The following is a 24058-nucleotide window of genomic DNA, read 5'->3' as shown; positions in this document are numbered from 1 at the left end:
TATATGAAATTGGATAATACACAATGTAGTTGTCCTGCATAAAAAAAAATGTAATCATGTCAAAGCTGTGTCACCAACTTGGCGGTGGAAAAGCGCTATACAGGTAACTGTGTTAAAAGACATACAGTGAAGAAAATAAGTATTTGAACACCCTGCTATTTTGCTATTTCTCCCACTTAGAAATCATGGAGGGGTCTGAAATTTTCATCGTAGGTGCATGTCCACTGTGAGAGAGATAAACTAAAAAGAAAAATCCAGAAATCACAATGCATGATTTTTTAACAATTTATTTGTGTGATACAGCTGCAAATAAGTATTTGAACACCTGTGTATCATCTAGAATTCTGACCCTGAAAGACCTGTTAGTCTGCCCATTAGAAGTCCACCTGCACTCCATGTATCATCCTGAATCAGATGCACCTGTTTGAGGTCGTTAGCTGCATAAAGACACCTGTCCACCCCATACAATCAGTAAGACTTTAACTTGTAACATGGCGAAGACCAAAGAGCTGTCCAAAGACACCAGAGACAAAATTGTACACCTCCACAAGGCTGGAAAGGGCTACGGAGCAATTACCAAGCAGCTTGGTGAAAAAAGGTCCACTGTTGGAGCTATCATTAGAAAATGGAAGAAGCTAAACATGACGGTCAATCTCAATCGGAGTGGAGCCCCATGCAAGATATCACCTCGTGGGGTCTCAATGATTCTAAGAAAGGTGAGGAATCAGCCCAGAACTACACGACAGGACTTGGTCAATGACCTGAAAAGAGCTGGGACCACCGTTTCCAAGGTTACTGTAGGTAATACACTAAGACGTCATGATGTGAAATCATGCATGGCACGAAAGGTTCCCCTGCTTAAACCAGCACATGTCAAGGCCCGTCTTAAGTTTGCATATGACCATTTGGATGATACAGAGGAGTCATGGGAGAAAGTTTTATGGTCAGATGAGACCAAAATAGAACTTTTTGGTCATAATTCCAATAAGCGTGTTTGGAGGAAGAAGAATGAAGAGTACAATCCGAAGAACACCATCCCTACTGTGAAGCATGGGGGTGGTAGCATCATGCTTTGGGGGTGTTTTTCTGCACATGGGACAGGACGAGTGCACTGCATTAAAGAGAGGATGACTGGGGCCGTGTATTGTGAGATTTTGGGGAACAACCTCCTTCCCTCTGTCAGAGCATTGAAGATGGGTCGTGGCTGGGTCTTCCAACACGACAACGACCCGAAGCACACAGCCAGGAAAACCAAGGAGTGGCTCCGTAAGAAGCATATCAAGGTTCTAGCATGGCCCAGCCAGTCTCCAGACCTGAACCCAATCGAAAATCTTTGGAGGGAGCTCAAACTCCGTGTTTCTCAGCGACAGCCCAGAAACCTGACTGATCTAGAGAAGATCTGTGTGGAGGAGTGGGCCAAGATCCCTCCTGCAGTGTGTGCAAACCTGGTGAAAAACTACAGGAAACGTTTGACCTCTGTAATAGCAAACAAAGGCTACTGTACCAAATATTAACATTCATTTTCTCAGGTGTTCAAATACTTAATAGCAGCTGTATCACACAAATAAATTGTTAAAAAAATCATGCATTGTGATTTCTGGATTTTTCTTTTTAGTTTATCTCTCTCACAGTGGACATGCACCTACGATGAAAATTTCAGACCCCTCCATGATTTCTAAGTGGGAGAAATAGCAAAATAGCAGGGTGTTCAAATACTTATTTTCTTCACTGTACTTCAGAGGAAAAGTGTGTAAAATAGTGTTTATGTGTGTGTTTGTCTCTGTAAAAGAGTGGAAGTGAAGTATAAGCTAAAACTAGCAATTTATTTTAACACATTTTATTACACTTAAAATATATCTATACTATATTATACCTCTTGGGACTAATACGTTTCTGATTCTATTACTCCTCTTAGACATTACCTGTGACATTATGTTAAAAAAAAGGCCTGATGGTGCAACAAGGTGCAATAAGTGGCTGTTAAAGAAGGGCACTAACTGGGTGAAGACATGCGGATATCCACTGGGACATCCTCAACTCATAACCCCGGCAATCAGCATGTTTACGAGTTCCTGTTCTCAGTGTCGGTTTGATGTCTCGTAAAGATCAATGCTCTTTTTCTTATCTTCATGCAGAACCTGTTGACTTCCAAGAAGAATACACAAGCCTTGCATTGTTCTGGAGCACACTAACTCTCCTATTGGATTACCTTCATATCAAATATATTAATTGAACCCTAAAAACTCTAAACTCTTCATATTTATTTGATTCAGATTTATTTGTTGTGATGCATTTCCTGCTTTTATTTGACAACAAAGTCTTTCATAGTGGAGCATACAAACAACATGGGAAACATGGCAACAAACTCAGCATGGAAGTCGGTGAGTCATTCCTGATGACAGATGCAAAACAACGACATAAAACACAAAACCAAGGCACATGCAAGTTGAAGAATATGTATGCCATTTCTCACCATTCATCCATAATCGAATAGTTCATTCTTGATGGGAGATAAGGAAAACGTGATAGTGGTCACTAATTACAACGGTGTGGGGCCTTTTTGTTGTTTTTTATTCCAAATAATTGAAATAAGCACCTCGGTAGGCGTGCACGGAATGAAGCTGCAGAAGACACATGGAAAGCAGGTACTACTCATGTGATAACGTTAGGGCCGCGGCGTCCCGTCCTCTCGTGAATGTTGGAGATCTTCAGTGCGATGGCGATGAGCGGACCCAGCACTACCTGCAGTGACCAGACCAGTTGGTGGGGGGGGGGGGGGGGGGGGGGTTCATGCTAACATTCATCATTCATTGAATAATCAGTTGTACATATTCATGTTGTATGTATTCATTTATGTTAATTAGATTTTCTTGTAATTTACTGTACATTTACATGTACATTTACTTTACTTGTTTATTTGACATTTTAGTGAATTCATTTTAACATTTTCAGGTAATTAATTTTCGTTTAATTTGAACATAATTATTATTTTTTTACATTAAGTAATTAATTGTATAAAAAATAATGTACATTTAGTGTAGCTAATCTCTTCATTAAGAACACATTATCAAATGCACGTAATGTAGACAACCACACTGTACTCCACACAGCATCTTCCATGCGCAAACGGCACGGCTTGTTGACAAAATTGGTACAAATACTGATAGACATTATTTTTAAATGCATTTTTAAAAGTTTTATTTAGATTTAATTCAAATAATCATTTAAGCATTGTGCCTATTGCATTTGGGGTTATTATTTTGGAATTGATTTCTATTTTCTCAAGTGTTTTGCCTCTCTGATTATTTACATGTCATGTAAATAAAGACAGTGCTAAGAGAACATTGTCACATGACCCAGGTATAATAAGGGACGTTACAATGACAGCATAGGCTGTGTCAGCAGTCATACACACACACACACACACACACACACACACACACACACACACACACACATTCATACACTGTACCTGTGTCTCTCTGTTGTGTCTCTCAGGGTCTCTCTCGAAGCTCTCTGCATAGATGCGGATGGTGGCGCCCATCCCACCGCCGCTTCCGCTCATACGAAACACCAGACGGGACGCATCGCCAAAGACGATCCTCAAACCCTAGAAAAACAAACAAACATACTGATAATGAAATCAGTTAAATATTATATAGTAATAGATATTATTAAATAATACGGTTAGGGCCTCTGCTACCCCCCTGCATTTTCTGGAGCATATTATGTGGGCTTTTCTGCTCACCCCAGGGACCAAAAATCCATTCGTGTTGCCTTTGAAGTTGGCTCAGCATTTTTTAAAAAGCTGTGTTTTTTTTCTTTATTCTTCTAAACAAGCTGTGCCTCCCCTGAAGTCTCCTGGAGCTTTCCATGGGGCAACCCGCCACACACTTTCAAAAAACACGATTTGAGAATTAAAGGAATAAGACCATAATAATGAAGAATAAATGAGTGATAGTAGTGCTGTGCTTCGCTGGCAGGCCCATAAAATTAGACAAGATAACATGAATATGAGCCTCTTTATGGTGTAATAGCGACAAACTTCCACTTGGTGTCCCTATGACAAAAATCATATACATACAGGAAGGGCCACATAAAACTGATCTCATTCTTCAGTAATAAGTACTCAGGGTTTCAGCATTCTTTCCACCAAAGCAAAACACTAACTATAATGTATAATGTACATTGTTTATGTTCCTAAAGAGATTATCCAAAAAGACTTTAAAAAATTAATTCATTCATTCATTCATTTTCTACCGCTTATCCTCACAAGGGTGGCAGGGGTGCTGGAGCCTATCCCGGTTGTCGGGCGGGAGGCGGGGTACACCCTGGACTGGTGGCCAGCCAATCACAGGGCACATATAGACAAACAACCATTCACACTCACATTCATACCTATGGACAATTTGGAGTCGCCAATTAACCTAGCATGTTTTTAGAATGTGGGAGGAAACCGGAGTACCCGGAGAAAACCCACGCATGCACGGGGAACACATGCACAGAACTCCACACAGAGATGGCCGAGGTTGGGTCAAAAAAAAATAATTCTGGGTATTTTATGTTGGTAAAAATCTATTACCATTATTCAGAATTTGACATTAAAATACCCAGTGTTCATCTTTTATTAACTTTACATGAACAAATTATTACGGAAGCCCGTTTCTGCCATTGAAAAAAGAACATATAACAATGTCATAATTATGACATAAAAGGTCATAATTATGAGATAACAACTCTAACGTACGAAATAAAAAGTCATAATTATGACATAAGAAGTTAAAATTACAAAGTAAAAGTCAGAATTAAAAGTCAATTACAAGATAAAGATCACAAGATAAGGAACTCATAATTGAGACAAAAAGTACAAATTCCAACATAAAAGGTAAGAGATAAAGGTTATTAGATAAAAGTCAGCATTATGAGACAAAAAGTACAAATTACAAGATAAAAAAAAGTTATAATTATGAGATTAAAAAATAATAATTATGAGATAAAGTTGAAAGAACAAGATCAGAAAGTAATAATTATGAGATAGAAAGTCATATTTACTACAAAAAAGTCAGCATTACAAGATTACAAAGTTGAAATTAGGAGAAAAAAAATTCTAAAGTGTGAGTCAAAGATCCTCTAATAACATGAGCACTCTGCTGTTCTTAGGAATCAACTAAGGATCGACCGATACATCAGCCGGCCAATATATCGAGCCGATATTTGCGTTTTTTCCTTGAATCGGTATCGACCGCTACGCGCGTGGATTCGCCGATATATTTTCCGCTGCATGATTTACAGTCAGGCATCTGGCGGGGCAGCTTTGTGTTGCCCCGGCGGCAGAGGACCCCGCAACACACACAGTCGCGGCACCCCGCCCCCACTGTTGAACCACAACAAGGGCGCGTTTTCACAAGTAGAAAGATTAGCTTGCTTCTTACACCTTACCAAGCCCATCACATTTCACTGGGTGATCGCTAGGCATAACAGTTTAAGTCATGCTGTGACACGAGAAAGCCGAAAAACATCACATACCACCACAACAGACGAATAAAAGCACTCTCACTAGTGTGCTAGTGCACACTCCGAGCACACACAGACACACAGAAGGAATTGGAGCAGCCGTGTCTGCTTATGAGAGGTCCTTAGCGTGCACAACTTGAATTTTAATGATGAGAGAAATGTTTGTACTAAATTGTGTCAGTGTGATGTGTTTGTGTGTGTGGAGGCGGGTGGGGGGGGGGGGGGGGTGCGCGTCACGCTGCGGAGGAGCAGTCATCACATCAATGCTAGATAAATTTAAACTACGACAGAAATGTTTTGCACATGGTTGAATATTTATTCCTTTTAAAGTTGACAATGCCATTTAAATGTGTGTTTAAGAAAAGCTGAATCCTACTGTGTTCAGTGTTTACAATTCAATAAATATTTGTTTAAACATGAGTCCTGTAATATATGTTATCATGGTCATTTTTTCATGTAAATCGAGGGAGCAAAAGCAGTATCGGCCACAAATATTGGCCCAAGCAAAATCGGCCATCGGCTAAGGGTGATGGAAAAAAATCGGTATCGGCATCGGCCCCAAAAAACCATATCGGTCGATCCCTAGAATCAACTGCAAAAACAGACGCACCGACTTAGACCGACAGCAAGGCAACGATATCACACAGTGTTAGGAATTAGAAACTTCCGTTTGCAAGTCCTACTCTACTGTATTCCACAAAGAGTTCAATTTTTCTAATAGGAAACAAATGTTGCAGTTGTGCCAGTGTACCTAATGAAGTGTCCCACTATCGTTTTGTATGTCTACACATCCAGTGCTACAACTCCAGTGAAGTTCTGACGATTCTGAAAGTGTATTAAAAAGCTGTGTGTGTGTGTGTGTGTGCGCTTGACTCCTGGAGAGAGGAGACGACAGCTGATATAATTCCGGCCTGACAGGAATGTGTGCTACAATAACACACACACATTGGCGCGACTGGGCCTCAGTGGGTTTACCAGCGAGGCTGAGGGACCCGACTGTAACACTACTATGGTAACACTACTTTGTGTTATTAGCACCTTGACTGACATTCTCCTCATTTCTCTTCATCTGTCACACAACAATGCTGGGGGTTGGTACACGTATTTATGTTTTTTCACATGGACAACAAGTTGCACACTCCAAAGTACAATGTGTGTGTGTGTGTGTGGCACGTTTTAGGGTGGGGCACGTGTCAGCACCAGACATTTCAGAAAAGACCCAATGGAGCCAGCTGGGAGAACTTTAGAGGAGGACGAGGTGTGGACGGGAAGTGTGCAAGGACGTGAGTTGTGTGTGTGTGTGTTTATGGTCTAAAATGGAAGATACACTGTCATATCCAAACATGGATCTCCGCAGATGAAACAACATTAAATCTGAGTGGGTGGTCTGCCCCCGAATGCACCGATGTGTTAGAAAGTGAGTCGAGATGAGATGGTCGCTAAAGATTCTACACAAAACGACATATGAGGATGACACAAATAACCATTCCTCAAATAAACACTTAGGCGGCTAGAAAATCGTCAGGGTGGAGACAAGCCTCTTCAATTCTAGAGTTTGCTTACAAATGACAAATGGATGATAGCAAAGTCATAAGTCAATAGTGAGAGGTCATCATCTATGCTACACTTATATTATACACTGATATTAACACGAAGGAGATTACACTTTACACGGGCACACACGGTTGTACATGTACCTGATGTCTCGCCACTGTTCCATCGACAGGGTCAATGTACTCAAAATTGTCGGTCCTCTCCACGCCGTACACATGCTCTCCGACAGCGAACTTCTGGCTGGTGAACGCTTTGTCCAATATGACTGACTCCAGATCCCTCATCAGGTAAAAGGCAGCGCGGGGGTCAAGGCCTTCATAGTCAAACCTGACAATGGTGCACACAAAACCTTCTGAGATGAGGATAGTTTCCCTGTAGAATCCAAAACCCGGTTTCCTGGGTTACACAGCAAAACAGGTGGGGGCAAGCATCGCTGGAAATGTAACCTGCACTGCTATTGTGGCACGTTTGAGTGACCAAAACAGATGCAATCGGTAGCTTGTATGAAACAGCAATCCAAACAACACAACACGTCAGCACACAAAGTAACCTACCTGCTGCAGCATGTGGGCACACAAACAAATATCTATATGCAATACCCATGCCAAAATAGCCATATATTCCCTCTGCAAGGCATGCTGGGTAGCTTGTGGTAGTATTTCTGCCAACATTTTTGCTTGATTGCAAAATATGTTGATTAGGTCGCCAGAGACATAAACAAGGAGGACTTAACATACTCTTTTATGGCTCATATTGTTGTTTCAGCGGGACTACCCAGCATGTCTTGCGGACATTTGGAAATAACAGTTTTAAGTTATGTTATGTATAGCGCTTAGTTGTTGATTCATGTGATATTATTATATTATTAGGCTGCACGGCGGTCCAGTGGTTAGCGCGCAGACCTCACAGCTAGGAGACCAGAGTTCAATTCCACCCTCGGCCATCTCTGTGTGGAGTTTGCATGTTCTCCCCGTGCATGTGTGGGTTTTCTCTGGGTACTCCGGTTTCCTCCCACATTCCAAAAACATGCTTGGTTAATTGGCGACTCCAAATTGTCCATAGGTATGAATGTGAGTGTGAATGGTTGTTTGTCTATATGTGCCCTGTGATTGGCTGGCGACCAGTCCAGGTTGTACCCTGCCTCTCGCCCAAAGACAGCTGGGATAGGCTCCAGCACCCCTTGCGACCCTCGTGAGGATAAGCGGTAGAAAATGAATGAATGAATGAATTTGTGAGACAATTATCATCCAACAAAATTTGTTATAGTCGCAAGCCTAAATACAGCTTCCCTATGCATTCAGTAAAATGTGGGAACACAAAAAGCTGCAGCGGCATCTGTCAACAGAGACATTGACTGATCTACATGTCTCTTTGGGGAGGCGTTAAAATAAGAGCAGCCAGGAAAGCGGGTGAACTGAAGGAGGAGTGGACGGAGGTGAAGGCCGAGGAGTTATCTTTGGCTTCAGCCATACAAGGCGTGATGGTTTGCAAAGAAAGGGTTGCGTTTGTAAATGTACAGTGATGCCTTGTTACCTGCAGAAGTAGTTGCGTCCAAACTTGGCCCAGTGCTCTTTGACAATCTGCTCCACGGTCTGCTTCCTTGTCGCCATGATTGACAACCACACCAACACTGACCACAAGCCATCTTTTTCACGAATGTGGTCTGAACCTGCAGCAGAAAATGGTTTATTTAATTAGAGGGGCAGTAGCTCAGGAGGTAGAGCAGGTCGTCCAAAAACCCGAAGGTTGCGGTGCGATCCTAGGCACAAATTGGCAGAAGCTGTGACTACAAGTGTAGATCACCACCATCACTGTGTTGCTGAGGAGTGAATGAATAATAGTTTTACTGCATTATGTAGTGCCTTGGGTGCCGGGATGATCTTTTCAAATCATATTTTTTATGCCAGTCAAATAACACCGGTATATTGCAATAAAAAATTATATCAGACTTCTTAGTTGTTTGACCTTTGCTGACTCTGCTTCAAAGAAGATGCAATTATCTGAAAATTAGTATCATTAGTCCTCCTTCTGTTGCTAACTTGCTAACAACCCTTGAACATTTTTTTACCAGCGGGTCTGTGCGCCTCGGCTGCACCGTTCTAAGTCACTAATGTGTGTGAGTGACAGGAAAAAAAGCTCTGACTTGTTCAGAATACATTTTTTGGCGCCTCATCTTGGTACAAAGACGGATATAATACAAGTTAAAAGCCATTTTGTAAGCTTGTCATATACTATGGCTGTCAACAGAAGGGCTTGTCCTGGATTTGAACCCAGGACATCTAGCACCCAAAATGAGAATCATACCCCTAGACCAACAAGCCACACATGTACAACATGTATAACATGTATAAGATCAAAGATGGTCATGGCTGAAATTCATAATTAGTGACGTGCTCCGATCCTCCCATTTATCCAAGAGAGGGATCGGGAATGGATGTCTTCAGTGCTTGGGGCCATGCTTTGGACACCCCTGCCATACACAAACATACACACACATGGCTAACACTCGCCTTGGGAGAGTTATTAGGCTGCTCATGAGGACAGCTGCAAAGTTCCTGTTGTAAGCATGCTGAAGTTTTAAAGCATACTGTATCAATGTGTTAGCAATGCTTCCCTAAAAGGCCGTGGAGGAAAAAAAGGACAAGAAATAACCTTTGCATGTCTTATACGGTCCATATGGCATACAAGTCTCCTGTTGGTAGTTTACATCTGTTAGGAAAATGACAGTCACCGATGTCTAAAGCCGGTCTGGCTGCCTGTCTCCTCATGTCTAGGCTCTCATAATGAATCAGATCCTATTATCACATGACAACCATCATACATCACACATCATAGATAGATAGATAGATAGATAGATAGATAGATAGATAGATAGATAGATAGATAGATAGATAGATAGATAGATAGATAGATAGATAGATAGATAGATAGATAGATAGATAGATAGATAGATAGATAGATAGATAGATAGATAGATAGATAGATAGATAGATAGATAGATAGATAGATAGATAGATAGATAGATAGATAGATAGATAGATAGATAGATAGATAGATAGATAGATAGATAGATAGATAGATAGATAGATAGATAGATAGATAGATAGATAGATAGATAGATAGATAGATAGATAGATAGATAGATAGATAGATAGATAGATAGATAGATAGATAGATAGATAGATAGATAGATAGATAGATAGATAGATAGATAGATAGATAGATAGATAGATAGATAGATAGATAGATAGATAGATAGACTCCCTTTATTGTCATTGCACAAAAACACAGTAGTGAAATTGCCAACAAAATGTTGTTGCCTGGCTCCCATATAATAACAGACACAAAAGAAGATAAGTAATAATAAATAATAATAATAATAATGTGGAGAATAAATAGATAGAATAGACACCAAATATGAACAACATAATGTAAAGTGCAGCGTGAACAGTAAATTGCCCAAATAATTTAAATAATTTAAATAAATAATAATAATGTAAGTAAAGGTATAGGGGCTTATTTGGCATTCAGCAGTCTGATGGCCAGGGGGAAGTAGCTGTCTCTGAACCTGGTCGTCCTACAGCGGATGCTGCAGAGCCTTCTCCCCGATGCCAGGCGAGAGAACAGTCCATGCTGGGGGTGTGTGGGGTCAGAGCAGATCCGATGGGCTCTAGATACACACCGGCTGTTTGCTATGTCCTTAATGGGGGGGAGCTGGGTCCCGATGATCTTCTCCGCTGTCCTCACCACTCTCTGCAGTAACGTCCAGTCCGAGGCCTTGCAGCTCCCAGACCAGACGGAGATGCAGTTGGTCAGCAGGCTCTCGATGGTCCCTCTGTAGAAGGTGGTAAAGATAGGAGGGGAGAGGGAGGCTCTTTTCATCCGCCGCAGGAAGTGCAGTCGCTGCTGTGCCTTCTTCGCCAGAGCGGAGGTGTGGAGTGACCAGCCGAGGTTGTCCGTGATATGCACCCCCAAGTACTTGGCTGTGTTCACAACTTCTACGGCTGTGTCGTTGATGCTGAGTGGAGTGTGGCTGGGTCTGGATCTCCTGAAGTCGACGATGATCTCCTTTGTTTTGTCAACATTCAGGATCAGGTTGTTCGCCTTGCACCAATCCACAAGGTGTCGCACTTCCTCCCTGTAAGCCAGTTCGTTGTTGTCCTGAATGAGGCCCACAACTGTTGTGTCGTCCGCGTACTTCAGGATATGGTTGCTGCTGTACTTGGGGCGACAGTCATGGGTCATTAGGGTAAACAACAGGGGGCTCAGAACACATCCCTGGGGTGAGCCGGTGTTCAGGGAGATGACACTGGATGTGTTGTTGCCCACTCTGACATACTGGGTTCTATCTGTGAGGAAGTCAAGCAGCCAGTTGCACAGGGAGGTCTTGAGGCCCAGTGGCTCCAACTTGCCTACCAGGTCCTGGGGGATGATCGTGTTGAATGCTGAGCTGAAGTCTAGGAACAGCATCCATACATGGGCGTTTTTCTTCTCCAGGTGCTCCAGGCTCAGGTGGAGAGCAGTGGAGATGGCGTCTTAGTGGAGCGGTTCGGCTGGTACGCGAATTGGAAAGGGTCGAGTGATGGGGGGACTATGGAGGTGATATGGTCCTTAACCACCCTCTCGAAACATTTCATAATGGTTGATGTGAGTGCAACGGGCCGAAAGTCGTTCAGACATGTAATAGATGGTTTCTTGGGCACTGGAATTATTGTGGCGGACTTGAAACACGGGGGGACTACAGCTTGGGCCAGTGAGGTGTTGAAGATGCCTGTGAGCACGTGGGCCAGCTGGTCTGCACATTCCTTGATCATAATACAGCAGTGATAGCTGAGCACACAGTGAAAGTGCTGCACAGCTGAGATGCTTTCCAGCAAAGCTCCCCTCTGCAAAGACTTTTGGCCTTAAAAGGCTAGACAGCTCATGTGCTCCTCTGCAGACAGCCTTCCTTTCACTTCTCTGCTCCCTGCAGTCATGTTTGCTCTTTGCTACCATTTCTCTTCACAACCCACAGACACGATCGAGTTGTGTTTATCAAGATAACCTCTGTAAGAAACCGGTGAAACATGCAGAGCAGACACAGGAGCAACATGTGCTGTCTGTATGTTGCAGTCATTCAGAAAGAGCTCCTGTCTCCTTTTATAGGAGAAGAACGGGGATTATTTACACACGCAGCCAGGGTCGAAGGCCTCACATCTATTCGATGGCAGTCGGGATGCGCTCCAGCCTGAGAAACAGTGAGTGGGCAGGGTGTGTGAAAGAGAAGGGAAAAAAAATATTTCTCCTTCTGGCCTTCTTTGCCGTCATAAACACATTGTACTCAATGTACTGTACTGTATCATTAGCTAGCAGCTAACTTAAAACATAACATATTTTAAGAAAGAGATCGAATGATACGCGTCCTGGGTCTTCCCAAGACTTCCTACCTATCGGACGTGTCTTGAACACTCCCCGTGGAGGCTGCCGGGAGGCATCCTGAGCAGATGCCAGAGCTACCTCATCTGGCTCCTCTCAATGTGGAGGAGCAGAGTTTCTCCAGAATGACAGGGCTTCCCACCTTATCTCGAAGGGAGCGCAAAGCCGCCCTATATGGAGAAAACTCGCAACCTTGTCTTACCTTCTGTGAAAAAATACTACAAATTTCTTAAGTCTTTTGTGCTTTGCAATTGTATCGCAGCAATTCACACTAAATGAGCAGTTAACATCCTTCACAAACATGGTAAGCTGTATGTGTCATGAAAGAGCTTTACTATGCATACAAAATACCCAAAAAACAGGCTTTTTGTGTTTCGGAATTGAGAAAAAACTACAATCCTACTAATTTCTAATGGCAATAAGCTCCAATTATTACATATATTCCATAGTTCCATGGTTCTACCATATCTTACTAATTGTGTGGAAATATGGGGTAATAACTATAAAAGCAATTTTCACTCGCTAAATGTACTGCAAAAAAGGTCAGTAAGGATAATTCATAATGTCGCCTATAGAGAACATTTAACTATGTTAAAAAGCCATAGCATTTCAGTATGTGGAATCAAACTATGTAATGGATTGAGTAAGACCCTCAAACAATGCACAACGATGAGCCAATTCAAGAAACAATACAAGCAGTTTATGTTTGCTAAATACAAGGATGAAGAGTCTTGAACCAGTCATGATGTGCTATACATATCACTATATTGACGGTTACTATGGTACCCCTTATGTCATTATATGGTCATATCACCTCGTACTTCGGTACGTGACAAAAAAAACAAACAAAAAAAAAACTTTAAACTATATTAGGAAAGCAGGAAGTGAACAAATGTAATAGTTACTGATTGTAAAAGTACCATATTGGAGGGTAGGATTTAATAAGCTTTGCTTCTTCCTACTCCTTTTGGATATGTGGAACTGTGAACTGATTATGTGATGCACTCAATTGTAATCTGATGCATGTTCAAATGAAATAAAACCATTACCATTAGTATTTTCTTGACAAGTAGAAGCAAATTATTTTAAACTTTGAAATACAGCACTTATATCAACAACAACAGCTAGCAGCACTAGCACCACTAACCACCATTACCAGAACAATTCTCCGTCCTACACATACTCATTTACTCCATCTTGGTCCATGTCAAGTAGGATTTTTGGTTTGGGGTTTGTGTGAGTGAAGGTTGTTGGTACCTGTCCCGAAACTTTCCTCTCCACAGAGAGAGCAACGTCCGGAGTCCATCAGGTTGCCAAAGTACCTCCAACCAGTAGGAGTCTCATACAGCACCAGTTTCATGGCTTTGGCGACCCTGAGAGGAAGAAATAGTCAAATTGACAGTCACCATGACACGTGAAAAGCAGCAACAGCAACAACTTCATAAGCTCAAAGTCAGGTAAAACTTTATATGAGGAAAAGGCCAGTATGTTGTACTTTAAATCATCAAAATACAATGAAAACCGCCTTATGAAAGTGAAAACTAATACCAAAACATTCCCTTGGAGTTCCCTTTGGAAACATATGGGAGCATTTCAAGGTTTTTCAGCGTGCATGTATCCATCATTACATAAATAAAAGCCCACAGAGTGCCTTGTGCAGTTGTTTACATGTGGATTTGATAAATGACCAAATAAGAGTAAACCAACTTGAGTCCCTGGGAGGACGTGAGGGCCGGAAGGGAAAGCCAAACATTCCACAAAAAAATAAAGACTGATGAGGTTTTGGCATTCTAAACAGCACATTTTCACCTAGCATCAACACAAAATTCCACTACTACAAAGCGCTCAGTGAATTCAAAGCAGCAAAGCAGGGATGAGGTGGGGGTGAAACATTACCGGCTTTTGGCCCTGACTTCATATTTTGCCAAACATAGCATCCAGTTCTGACGAGGGCTTTAAAACTTTGGCCTGGCATTCTGTCAAAAAGTGTAGCATGCTGGAGCCTTACTCTGGACTTGAAACAGGACTTTTTTTCTTGACCCGAACACCGGAAGACTGATGTTCTATTGTGGCCAAAATCAGCGCTGGTGGGGGTTTACCGCTGTACGTTGTCAAAGTAGAGCCCCACTTTTTATGGGGGTTATGTTCGGGACTACAGTGAATGCCGTATAAATGTATTTTTTTTTACACACGCCCCCTTGCGTTCTCCTACAATTTCAAATCAACATTTGCAATAAAACAGCTCCAGAATCCTCCCCCTTTTCTCTTTAATTGCCATTGTTCAGTTACAACACAATCCAGGTTTAGGCCCCACATTCAAAAGTATCAAATTCATAGATACCAGACAAGCTAGTGCTTCCGTAACCAAAACAAACCGTATCACAGCACACAACTATGGTGCGTTCAAGAACAGTGAAGCGTTACATTGTCAGATGTCTATCAGTGGTACATGTATAAGGTACATTTTACCTGTATTATCACATATTTCTAAATTATATATAAAAAATAAGGATTTTAATGATTAAATATATATTTTGCGACCAGTCCAGGGTGTACCCCGCCTCTCGCCCAAAGACAGCTGGGATAGGCTCCAGCACCCCCGCGACCCTTGTGAGGAAAAAGCGGTAAAAAATGAATGAATGAATATATATTTTGCAAATTTACGGGCCGTTGAATCGCAAATGTTTGGGGATGTACAATATACAGTGGAACCTTGCTTAGCATCATGGATTAGTTCCCGGAGGTCTGACTGTCACAGAAACATATGCTAACCGAATCAATTTCCCATAAGGAATCATGTAAGTCAAATATCACTCAATCATAATGTAAAAGTGATGCATTTGTGGGGTGGTTTGCATGACACACGGCCTCTTCATGGTGGGGGTGCAAAACTGGGAATCCCGCCCCATCCCCCTTGTCGAACAATGTTAATGGCTCTAACTTTAGAGATGGCACTCATTCACTAAATGCCCCCTCCACCCCCTGCTCTACTCCAGTCTTATATAACACATCACACAATATTTATAGGCCGTGAGTAAAAGTGTATACAGTATTGTATATCTAATTCATAGTGGGTGACTCTTCATATGAGACTCTGCAGAGACTGAAATAACACCTTGTAACACTGACTGGGTCAAGTGTGTGTGTGTTGTACCTATCGAGTGCCATGCTGGTGGCCATACTCCTGGCGAAGCCCTTTACGCCGAGCTGTCGGAAGTAAGGGATGGAGGTGAGGTTGGCGGCCATGATGGCGACAGAGTCCGACGGGTTCACGAAGAAAGCGTTCTCCCCGAGGATCATGTAGCGGTCCTGATACAATCAAGAAACAATCAAGAGCGGAGATACGTAACATGGCTAGTTAACCAGTATCCTATCCTAAGTCATTCAATGCCATCCTCATCCTCCTCCTGAGAACTCATTCATTCATTCATTTTCTGCCGCTTTTCCTCACAAGGGTCGCGGGGGTGCTGGAGCCTATCCCAGCTGTCTTCGGGCGAGAGGCGGGGTACACCCTAGACTGGTCGCCAGCCAATCACAGGGCACATATAGACAAACAACCATTCACACTCACATTCGTACCTACGGACAATTTGGAATGTTTTTGGAATGTGGGAGGAAACCGGAGTACCCGGAGAACATGCAAACTCCACACAGAGATGGCCGAGGGTGGGGATTGAACCCTGGTCTCCTAGCTGTGAGGTCTGCGCGCTAACCACTAGACCGCCGTGCCGCCCCCTCCTGAGAACTAAAACCACTAAAGCCATCCTCTTCGTGATAACTAAAGAGCCTCGGCATCTTTCGGGCAAATTAGCCATTCCATCCTTTTGAAATTCGCCGGTGATAGTGTAGCATTGGAGGAGTAGGGCGTCTAAAGTCACTCTTTTACAAGACAAACACTCACAAACCTTGCTCTTTTGGAGCAGATGCACTGCCTCTGTTTATTCAACACAACCTGTGAGCACACAGACTTCAAAACGCGATATTAGCTTGTGCACCACTGCACAAGTTGCAGGGTTCAAGGTGTGAGAAAAATTTATCGTCTTAGGCCCATGTAGCGTTCACATTTGAGCTCAAGTGAACCACACCAGGGTTCGGATGACGGCATCCACAATTGACCAAACAAACTGCACTAGCAGTGTGAAGGAACCAATGATGTCTCACATTTAAATGTCACACATAATAAGAGTACAAGCCAACTTGTGTATGTGTAGTCCTGTTGTATGTCCAGAGACTGATGAGAGTTGACCGAGATAAAGATGACAGTATTACGTAAGATCTTCCAAACACTCTTGCTAATGACCCTCAAAGTTGTGATCCTGGTGGGAGCTCATATGACATCACTCCCTTGATGCCGAGCTCGTTTATTTAGGAAATGGTGTGTACGTGTGTCCAGAAAAAGCAGCAATGATGACAACTGGATGACTTAGTGGAAGATTTGAAACATCAAATCGGTCTTTTTTGGGTTCAGTGGTATGCTATTTGTGTTTTTCCCCTGCTATCAGCTCGTGAATACATCCAAAACACATTCACTGTTGGCTTTTTCATTTCTCACGGGCCACATAAAAACAAGAAATGGCTTGTATAATGTATCCCAATGGGCTACAGCCATTAGTTTATGATACTGCATACAGTATGTACCAATGACAAGGTCAGCTCAAAATGAAAGAAACAGGTGCCATTCTTGGCCCAAATAACTCTTTGACCGATGTTCCATGCACAAAAAAAACACTCAACCCTTAACTCTTTGCAGTGTGGTCAAGGGAATCAAGATAGCATGAACTTGGTAATGTTCACTTTGAAATCATTCATTTGATGTAAAGTGTGTTATACATTAAATATATTATTATTATTAACTTTTAAATCCACTTTATTCAGAATGAGGTGACAGCCAGTTAAAGCTAAAGCACAGTCTATCTTTCTCCAGAGCTTATCATCATTAGAATGAAGGAGTCTTATCTCACCCCGTCTGCATCCAACGCAGCACCAAAGCCAAAGTCGCCACCTTTCATGGCATCCACCAGGGAAGAGGCATACGTCATGTTGGGCTCAGGGGGCCGGCCCCCGAAGTCCTCCAGGGGGACGCAGTTGACAGCGGAGTTAGCCGGGGCCCCGAGCTCATCGCAAAGGATCCTACGGACATAAGGGCCCATCACTGTAACAACAGAGGAGATGCCATTAACACTAACAAGAGCCTCATTTTGTTTTGAAAACAAGATACCGATGATGGCGTCACCTCCGTTCATTGCGTCTATGCGGATCTTCAACTGGTCTGGTCCCGTCAGGAGACCTTTGATGGCGCTGAAGTCGAAGATGTTTCGCAGCATTTGAAGGTAAACCTCTACAGAGTCCACAATTTCCACTAGAAACACGACAAAAGCCTAATTAGGAAGGATGTTGTGGTCAAATTACAGCCTTTATACGGAAGTGTGTTCAAGGATTGCTGAAGAAAGTGCTAAATCTCAACGCTTAAAGACATCAAAAATGGTGTGCTTTTTAACAGTGGTACATGTATGCTGTACATTTGACCTGTTATCACATATTTATATATTATTATCAAATTAAGGCCAATGAGATGTATTGTCTGGAGGCCTATTTTCAAGGGAACGATGTGGGGAAGTGAATGCTAGCATGTTTCACAACCCATACAGTCATGACGAGAGAAAGCATGCCAACTGAAGTTTAGAAAACCCAGACTGACATACTTGGTGGATACTATATTCCAGGAAATATTGTAACCATACCTCTAAATGGTTTAAACTTGTTCTCGAGGTCAAAGTCATGTCGTCCCAACCTCGAGAGGTCAATGCGGAGGTCAGGGCAGGTGGCGTACTCCTCCAGTGTGCGGCTCACCTGATGAATCCTCTCCATCACCGAGTCTGGGGATGGGCCTGCCATGCAAAACCGCAAACAGTCGAGCAAACATAAGAAAAAGGGCTTGATTTTGCCAATCCTACCAAATTCTTGTTAAGTCCTGCAAGTCAAGCATCCATCCTCACCTCCGTTCGCCACGTTAAACTTGACACCAAAGTCTCCTCCGGGGCCCCCGGGATTGTGGCTGGCTGTGAGGATGATTCCTCCAATGGCCTTGATCTTCCTGATGATGCAGGAGGTAGCAGGGGTGGACAGGAGGCCATTGTGACCGATTACCAGGCGACCGATCTGCATAGCACAGACACTAGCTGACATTGATGCTTCCCCTTCAACTGGTCAAGTCTTTGTATGACTAACTACACCTAAGTACACCGAGTATACTCTAACATGGCCACTAGATTTCAAACTGGTTTTAAACTGGTTTGTGTGTAAGTGTCAGGAAAAGAAGCTCTGACATATTTGGGGAGAAGTGGTTTGCCGTTACTGGTTGTTTTTTGAATAATTTTCCTGCTGCTGAACCAAATTTTCGCAAAAGTCTTGGGGCTCATCAAGATGTTTTCTGGCAAAATTGAGACAAATTTTTATGTCCTTTTTGTTCAGCAGCGGTTTTCGCCATTTTTGCCCAGTGTCTTTATTATACTGGAGTCAAGACCACTGATTTAATTGAGGCAAGTATATATCTTTGTATATTGTTGTGGGGTCTTTTGTGAACTCTTGGCTGAGTCGCCGTGGCGCCCCTGGGGTAATTTTGGTTGGCCAGACTCTCCTGGGTAGGTTCACCACTGTTTCATGTTTTTGCCATTTGTGGATAATGGCTCTCACTGTGGTTCGCTAGAGTCCCAAAACTTTAGACTGCATTTTGTATTTAGTTGTACAGTTGTACATTTTCACACATGATCTAAAAAAAGAAGTAATCATGGGGCAAACACTTTTTCACACCATTTGATGTTCCTGGTGCCCAAAGAGTTTCATGATAGGTCACCAGAACTGAAGAGTAACACTTCACATAGACAAGCCAGTTGAAAAAGCCAAATCTCCGTGCCAAGTGGAGCCTAAATAGCACAACAGAGGGAGCCACACTGTCTATTTATAACGAGCTTGCTTATAACCTTGTAACGGCATCAGCATCCCATAAAAAGCGTGTCCTCAGGGGAGAGGAATTTACATGTATGTTTATGCTCCTTAGCATTCATATTGCTAAAAGGACAAATGCAATACGTCACACTCTTGCAAGATTTATGTTGCATGAATTGGGGCCATCTTCAGTTCTGGCAGCAGAGAAGGATATGGGAACAAACATTGGCCAGAAAATAGAGCAAGATGGATGGAAGTACTGATAACGATAAGGCTGACGCTTAGAGACATTGGGCCGAGCAAGTAGAAAAATAAGACCTCAAAAACAGAATCATATTCCCTTCACATGCAGGTCCAAAGCAATCATGAAGTAGGCTGTAGGGCAGGGGTGCTCATTAAGTCGATCGCGAGCTACCGGTCGATCGCGGAGGTGGTACTAGTCGATCGCTGGTCGATCGCGGCGTGACATTAAAAAAATATCCCGGCATCAATGCCGTCACTTGATTGATATACAGGGCAGCCATTCAGATGACAACAGAATGTTGCCCTTCGGGCGACCAATCAAATCAAACAACGTCTCAAGTGCAGCAGAACTTACGATGTCAGCCTATCATCCATCCCCGTTACTTGATTGACATACAGGACAACCAATCAGATGACAACTGAATTTTGACCTTTAGGTCACCGCTCATGCGTAAACAACGATGCAAAGTGCTAAGCTAGTCGGCGAATTGCGTTAGATCAGGGGTGCTCATTAAGTCGATCGCGAGCTACCGGTCGATCGCGGAGGTGGTACTAGTCGATCGCTGGTCGATCGCGGCGTGACATTAAAAAAATATCCCGGCATCAATGCCGTCACTTGATTGATATACAGGGCAGCCATTCAGATGACAACAGAATGTTGCCCTTCGGGCGACCAATCAAATCAAACAACGTCTCAAGTGCAGCAGAACTTACGATGTCAGCCTATCATCCATCCCCGTTACTTGATTGACATACAGGACAACCAATCAGATGACAACTGAATTTTGACCTTTAGGTCACCGCTCATGCGTAAACAACGATGCAAAGTGCTAAGCTAGTCGGCGAATTGCGTTAGATTTTAAGCCCTCACTAAAGTTTATGGTCACTAAAATGAGTGAAGTAGCTGGACCGAGTAAAAAGGCAAAAACATATCACTTCCATACGGAATGGGAGGTGGACTTTTTTTTTCACAATGTCTTTTTCGAAGTGCGTTTGCCTGGCTAACCTGGCTATCAGCAGCTACTGTCCGGACTATGCATCCCTGGCTGGTTCAATTCAGTGCAAGTCATCAAAGTAAACTCAGGTAATTACAAAAAATGTTAATAGTTAATTATGTGTGTTTTGCAATATTGGCTCATTTGGTTATGTAAGGTACATCAACATACATTGTACGTACAAATAATCCTCAATACATTTGAAAATAAATAGATGTTTTGCATTTTTGTAGTGGGTAGATCATTTTGACTCGGTCATTTTAAAAGTAGCTCGCATGCTGAAAAAGTGTGAGCACCCCTGCTGTAGGGGTTTCCTTCTTTCTCCTTCACTCTTCCAACTGTCATTGAACTGCTGCATAACACAAATAATGACTTAATTCGATCCTATCTGCACGTCATGTTTCTAGGAATACATATTAAAAAGTAGTTTTTATGACATAAATGTTCCAATAAATGTACAGTATCTATTTAATTAACCGACTAGTCTCCTATAGTGATGGGAATTTTACTGATCAGAAAATTCTGACTTAATTTGTTACTAAAACTATAAAATGTTATAATAATAACACAGGCAAGAGTTGTGGCCGCAGTACACCTAAAACTCAACTCTGAATCCCTGATGTCACTTCCTGTCCACACAAAGGAAGACATTTATTTAAACACACACAAGCACAAATTTAATTTATATCTTCAGTGGCTTATTTTGGTAATGGTAATGGTTTTATTTCATTTGAACCTGCATCATATTACAATTGAGTGCATCCCATAATCAGTTCACAGTTCCACATCAGTTCCTTCCACAGAAGGAGTAGGAAGAAGCAAAGCTTATTAAATCCTACCCCTCCATCTGGTACTTTTACAATCAGTAACTGTTACATTTGTTCACTTCCTGCTTTCCTAATATGGTTTAAGGTTGTTTTTTTTTTTGTCCCGTACCGAAGTACGAGGTGATATTTTCTCTCATTATATCTACTATATTGGGTAACATGAGTGATTATACGGGTGTTATTTTATGTCTAAAGAGCTCTAATAATGGTAGAAATTGTATTTAGAAAGCCCAGAGATTGGCTGGCCACAAGTCCAGGGTGTACCCCGCCTCTCGCCCGAAGACTGCTGGGATAGGCTCCAGCACCCCCCGCGATGCTCGTGAGGAAAAGCGGTAGAAAATAAATGAATGAATGAATGTATTTAGAAAGTCATAAACAGGTTTTCTATGCTAACTGTGAAAATATTCAGTTTATTAATATTGCATCCACCATTTCAGGGAAATTCACTTATCGCAGATGGATCTGGAACCAATTAACCGCCATAAACGAAGGACTACTGTATACCTGTTAATAAATGACCATGAGCTACATATTCCTTTTTACTTTCATTTGCACTTGAAATCATTAATAGTATTTCCAACAATAGTATAATGTATTTTCAAATTATGGCAAAACACAGCCTCTGTCTAACCGCCTGCTTTCAATGATTAATGCACTGAAACGAGGCATTTTTGTCTCTGTTTTATCAAAGCGCTGGCACTCACAATTTTTTTTTTGGCCCCATGGCAGGTTATTTAGCAGTCAATTAAAATGCATGGATACTGAGTCAGCAATGTCAAGGGTGCTTTGTTTGGGCACTTTTGTGGAAGGTCACAGTGCAGATGATGGAAATGGACCAGTTTGTTATATTCAATATTGTATGAAAACAGAGACAGTAGGCAAAAACCGAGGTGACTTTTTCAACAGAAACCCAATCATACAAAAATACAGATTGCACAATCAATCTTCAGGTTGTGGTGAACTTTCCATCTACTAGTTTGCCATTCATTTTGTGTGGCTTGTATATGCAAATTTTGTCAATGGCTTATTATGTGGCCTCTAGATTGAACCTTATGAATTTTGCTTAGCAACAATAGACTACATGAGGACGTGACTTTTACGACCAGGGAAAACAATCGTCACAGCTTGAAAGTATGCTTGCTAAAAGTGGATTTTGTGGGCTTGAATGTTGATTTATTACATTGCTGTTATACGTTAATAAAGCACAGAAAGTAAAGGACCGTATAATAGTTTTCCTAGCATGTTTTCCTAATACAGCCTAGCTATTAAGCTAAGTGGTTGTTAGGCCGCCATTTTTGGTTAATACCAATAGCTACTGTCATCAAATACGTTTGTTTGTGCTTTAAATTAAAAAAAAAGTGATGGTTTATTTTGTTAAAAGGCCACAAAATAAAATGTATGACTTGATGACAAAGTAGCTCAAACCGTCCATACTCACCCCATTGGCGGCTGCCATCTGCACTATGACCTCTATGGCTCCCCGGCTGAGGTAGCGTCCATCGCTGCCCACCACCATGGTGCACCCCTGCCGGTCCCGCAGATCCATGGAGGACAAGACGCTCTGGATGTAGTTCTGCAGGTAGTTCTTCTTCCCCTCGAACACGGCCGTCTTCCTCCGCAGTCCGTTGGTACCGGGTCTCTGGTCATCAAAGGGGGTGGTTTGGACTGTCACCACCGGGATGGGGCTCGTCTCCATGCTCCTGGTCTTGGTTTGGACTTTTAGTGGTGAGGTAGTCCAAAATGGAAGCACACAGGTTGTTTGCTTGAGCAGGGGTCGGAGATGTCCTCACCTAGGTAGCTGTGGCCCAAAGAAGCAGCATCCCTCAGTACCGAACCTCTGACAACTCCCTCTCTTCCTAATAAGCATGAACAACTGACACTAGAAAAAACCGAACACACACTGGGAGGGTCCACAATCAGAGCCAGACCATGAATAGAAATAGACTCCGAGTGAAGGCACGGGAGAGTTGGGCCTGATCCGGACTGACATAGGACTTAAATAACATATAATGTTAGTGTTGAAATTGTTATTTAAAATATGATATGCGTTATAGTGTGAATCCTATTTAAAATGGCGAAACTAGTCTTCTTTTTCTGAAACATTCTTTGAGAAAATATAGCATTGTCTTCGACTTTTAACAATTATAAACACTTTTAAATCTGCACTGAAACCCAACGCTTATTTGGTGGTTTCGAGTCAGCAAAAAGAAGTTTACGACAAGATTTGGTCAACAGCGTCCTCTAGCGGCAGACAAAATATTGCACATTAAGCTCACGTTATCACATGGCATTAATTTGGATTTAATTCTACATTATATCAAACAATAAATATTGATTGTAAGAATACTACAAAATTACAACTTTAAAACTGTAATTACGCGTTTTTTTCAGTCCAATACATTACAAATATATATATATTTTAATTATATTTTATTAGTTTTATCACCTTTTCTTGGCTCATTGGCTAGGACAGGTCACGTGGTTATACAGCCTTATAAAGTAAGGTGTCCGGTGTTTCTGATTTAGTTATGAAATGTCCGATAAAGTACCTATATTGTCTGAACC

The 24058-nt window shown here is 42.2% G+C and overlaps 1 protein-coding gene across 1 annotated transcript; it reads right to left on the bottom strand.

Moving 5' to 3' along the window:
- Positions 1-1892: 1892 nt before the first annotated feature.
- Positions 1893-23563, bottom strand: pgm5 (phosphoglucomutase 5). Its single transcript, XM_058071777.1, has 11 exons — positions 22932-23563; positions 18480-18642; positions 18225-18371; positions 17717-17842; positions 17445-17635; positions 15638-15792; positions 13741-13856; positions 8602-8737; positions 7212-7395; positions 3473-3610; positions 1893-2742 (listed from the first exon to the last, which is right to left on the bottom strand). Exons 1-11 carry the CDS (start codon positions 23187-23189, stop codon positions 2653-2655), a joined length of 1704 nt encoding a protein of 567 aa, XP_057927760.1. The 5' UTR covers positions 23190-23563; the 3' UTR covers positions 1893-2652.
- Between the last annotated feature and the right edge of the window lie 495 nt (positions 23564-24058).

The sequence above is a fragment of the Doryrhamphus excisus genome, chromosome 4 (assembly GCF_030265055.1).
Source record: "Doryrhamphus excisus isolate RoL2022-K1 chromosome 4, RoL_Dexc_1.0, whole genome shotgun sequence".
Lineage (NCBI taxonomy): Eukaryota > Metazoa > Chordata > Actinopteri > Syngnathiformes > Syngnathidae > Doryrhamphus > Doryrhamphus excisus.
This window is presented reverse-complemented; position numbering and strand designations above follow the sequence as displayed.

What these genes read in the sequence shown, in the direction of transcription:
- pgm5 (XM_058071777.1), bottom strand. Translation starts at nt 23,189, where the DNA reads ATGGAGACGAGCCCCATCCCGGTGGTGACAGTCCAAACCACCCCCTTT. An exon ending in AGATGGCAGCCGCCAATGGG is followed by an intron (nt 18,643 to 22,931) that starts GTGAGTATGGAC and finishes TGTGCTATGCAG; the next exon opens with ATCGGTCGCCTGGTAATCGG. An exon ending in GAACAGTGGCGAGACATCAG is followed by an intron (nt 3,611 to 7,211) that starts GTACATGTACAA and finishes TTGTTTTTCTAG; the next exon opens with GGTTTGAGGATCGTCTTTGG.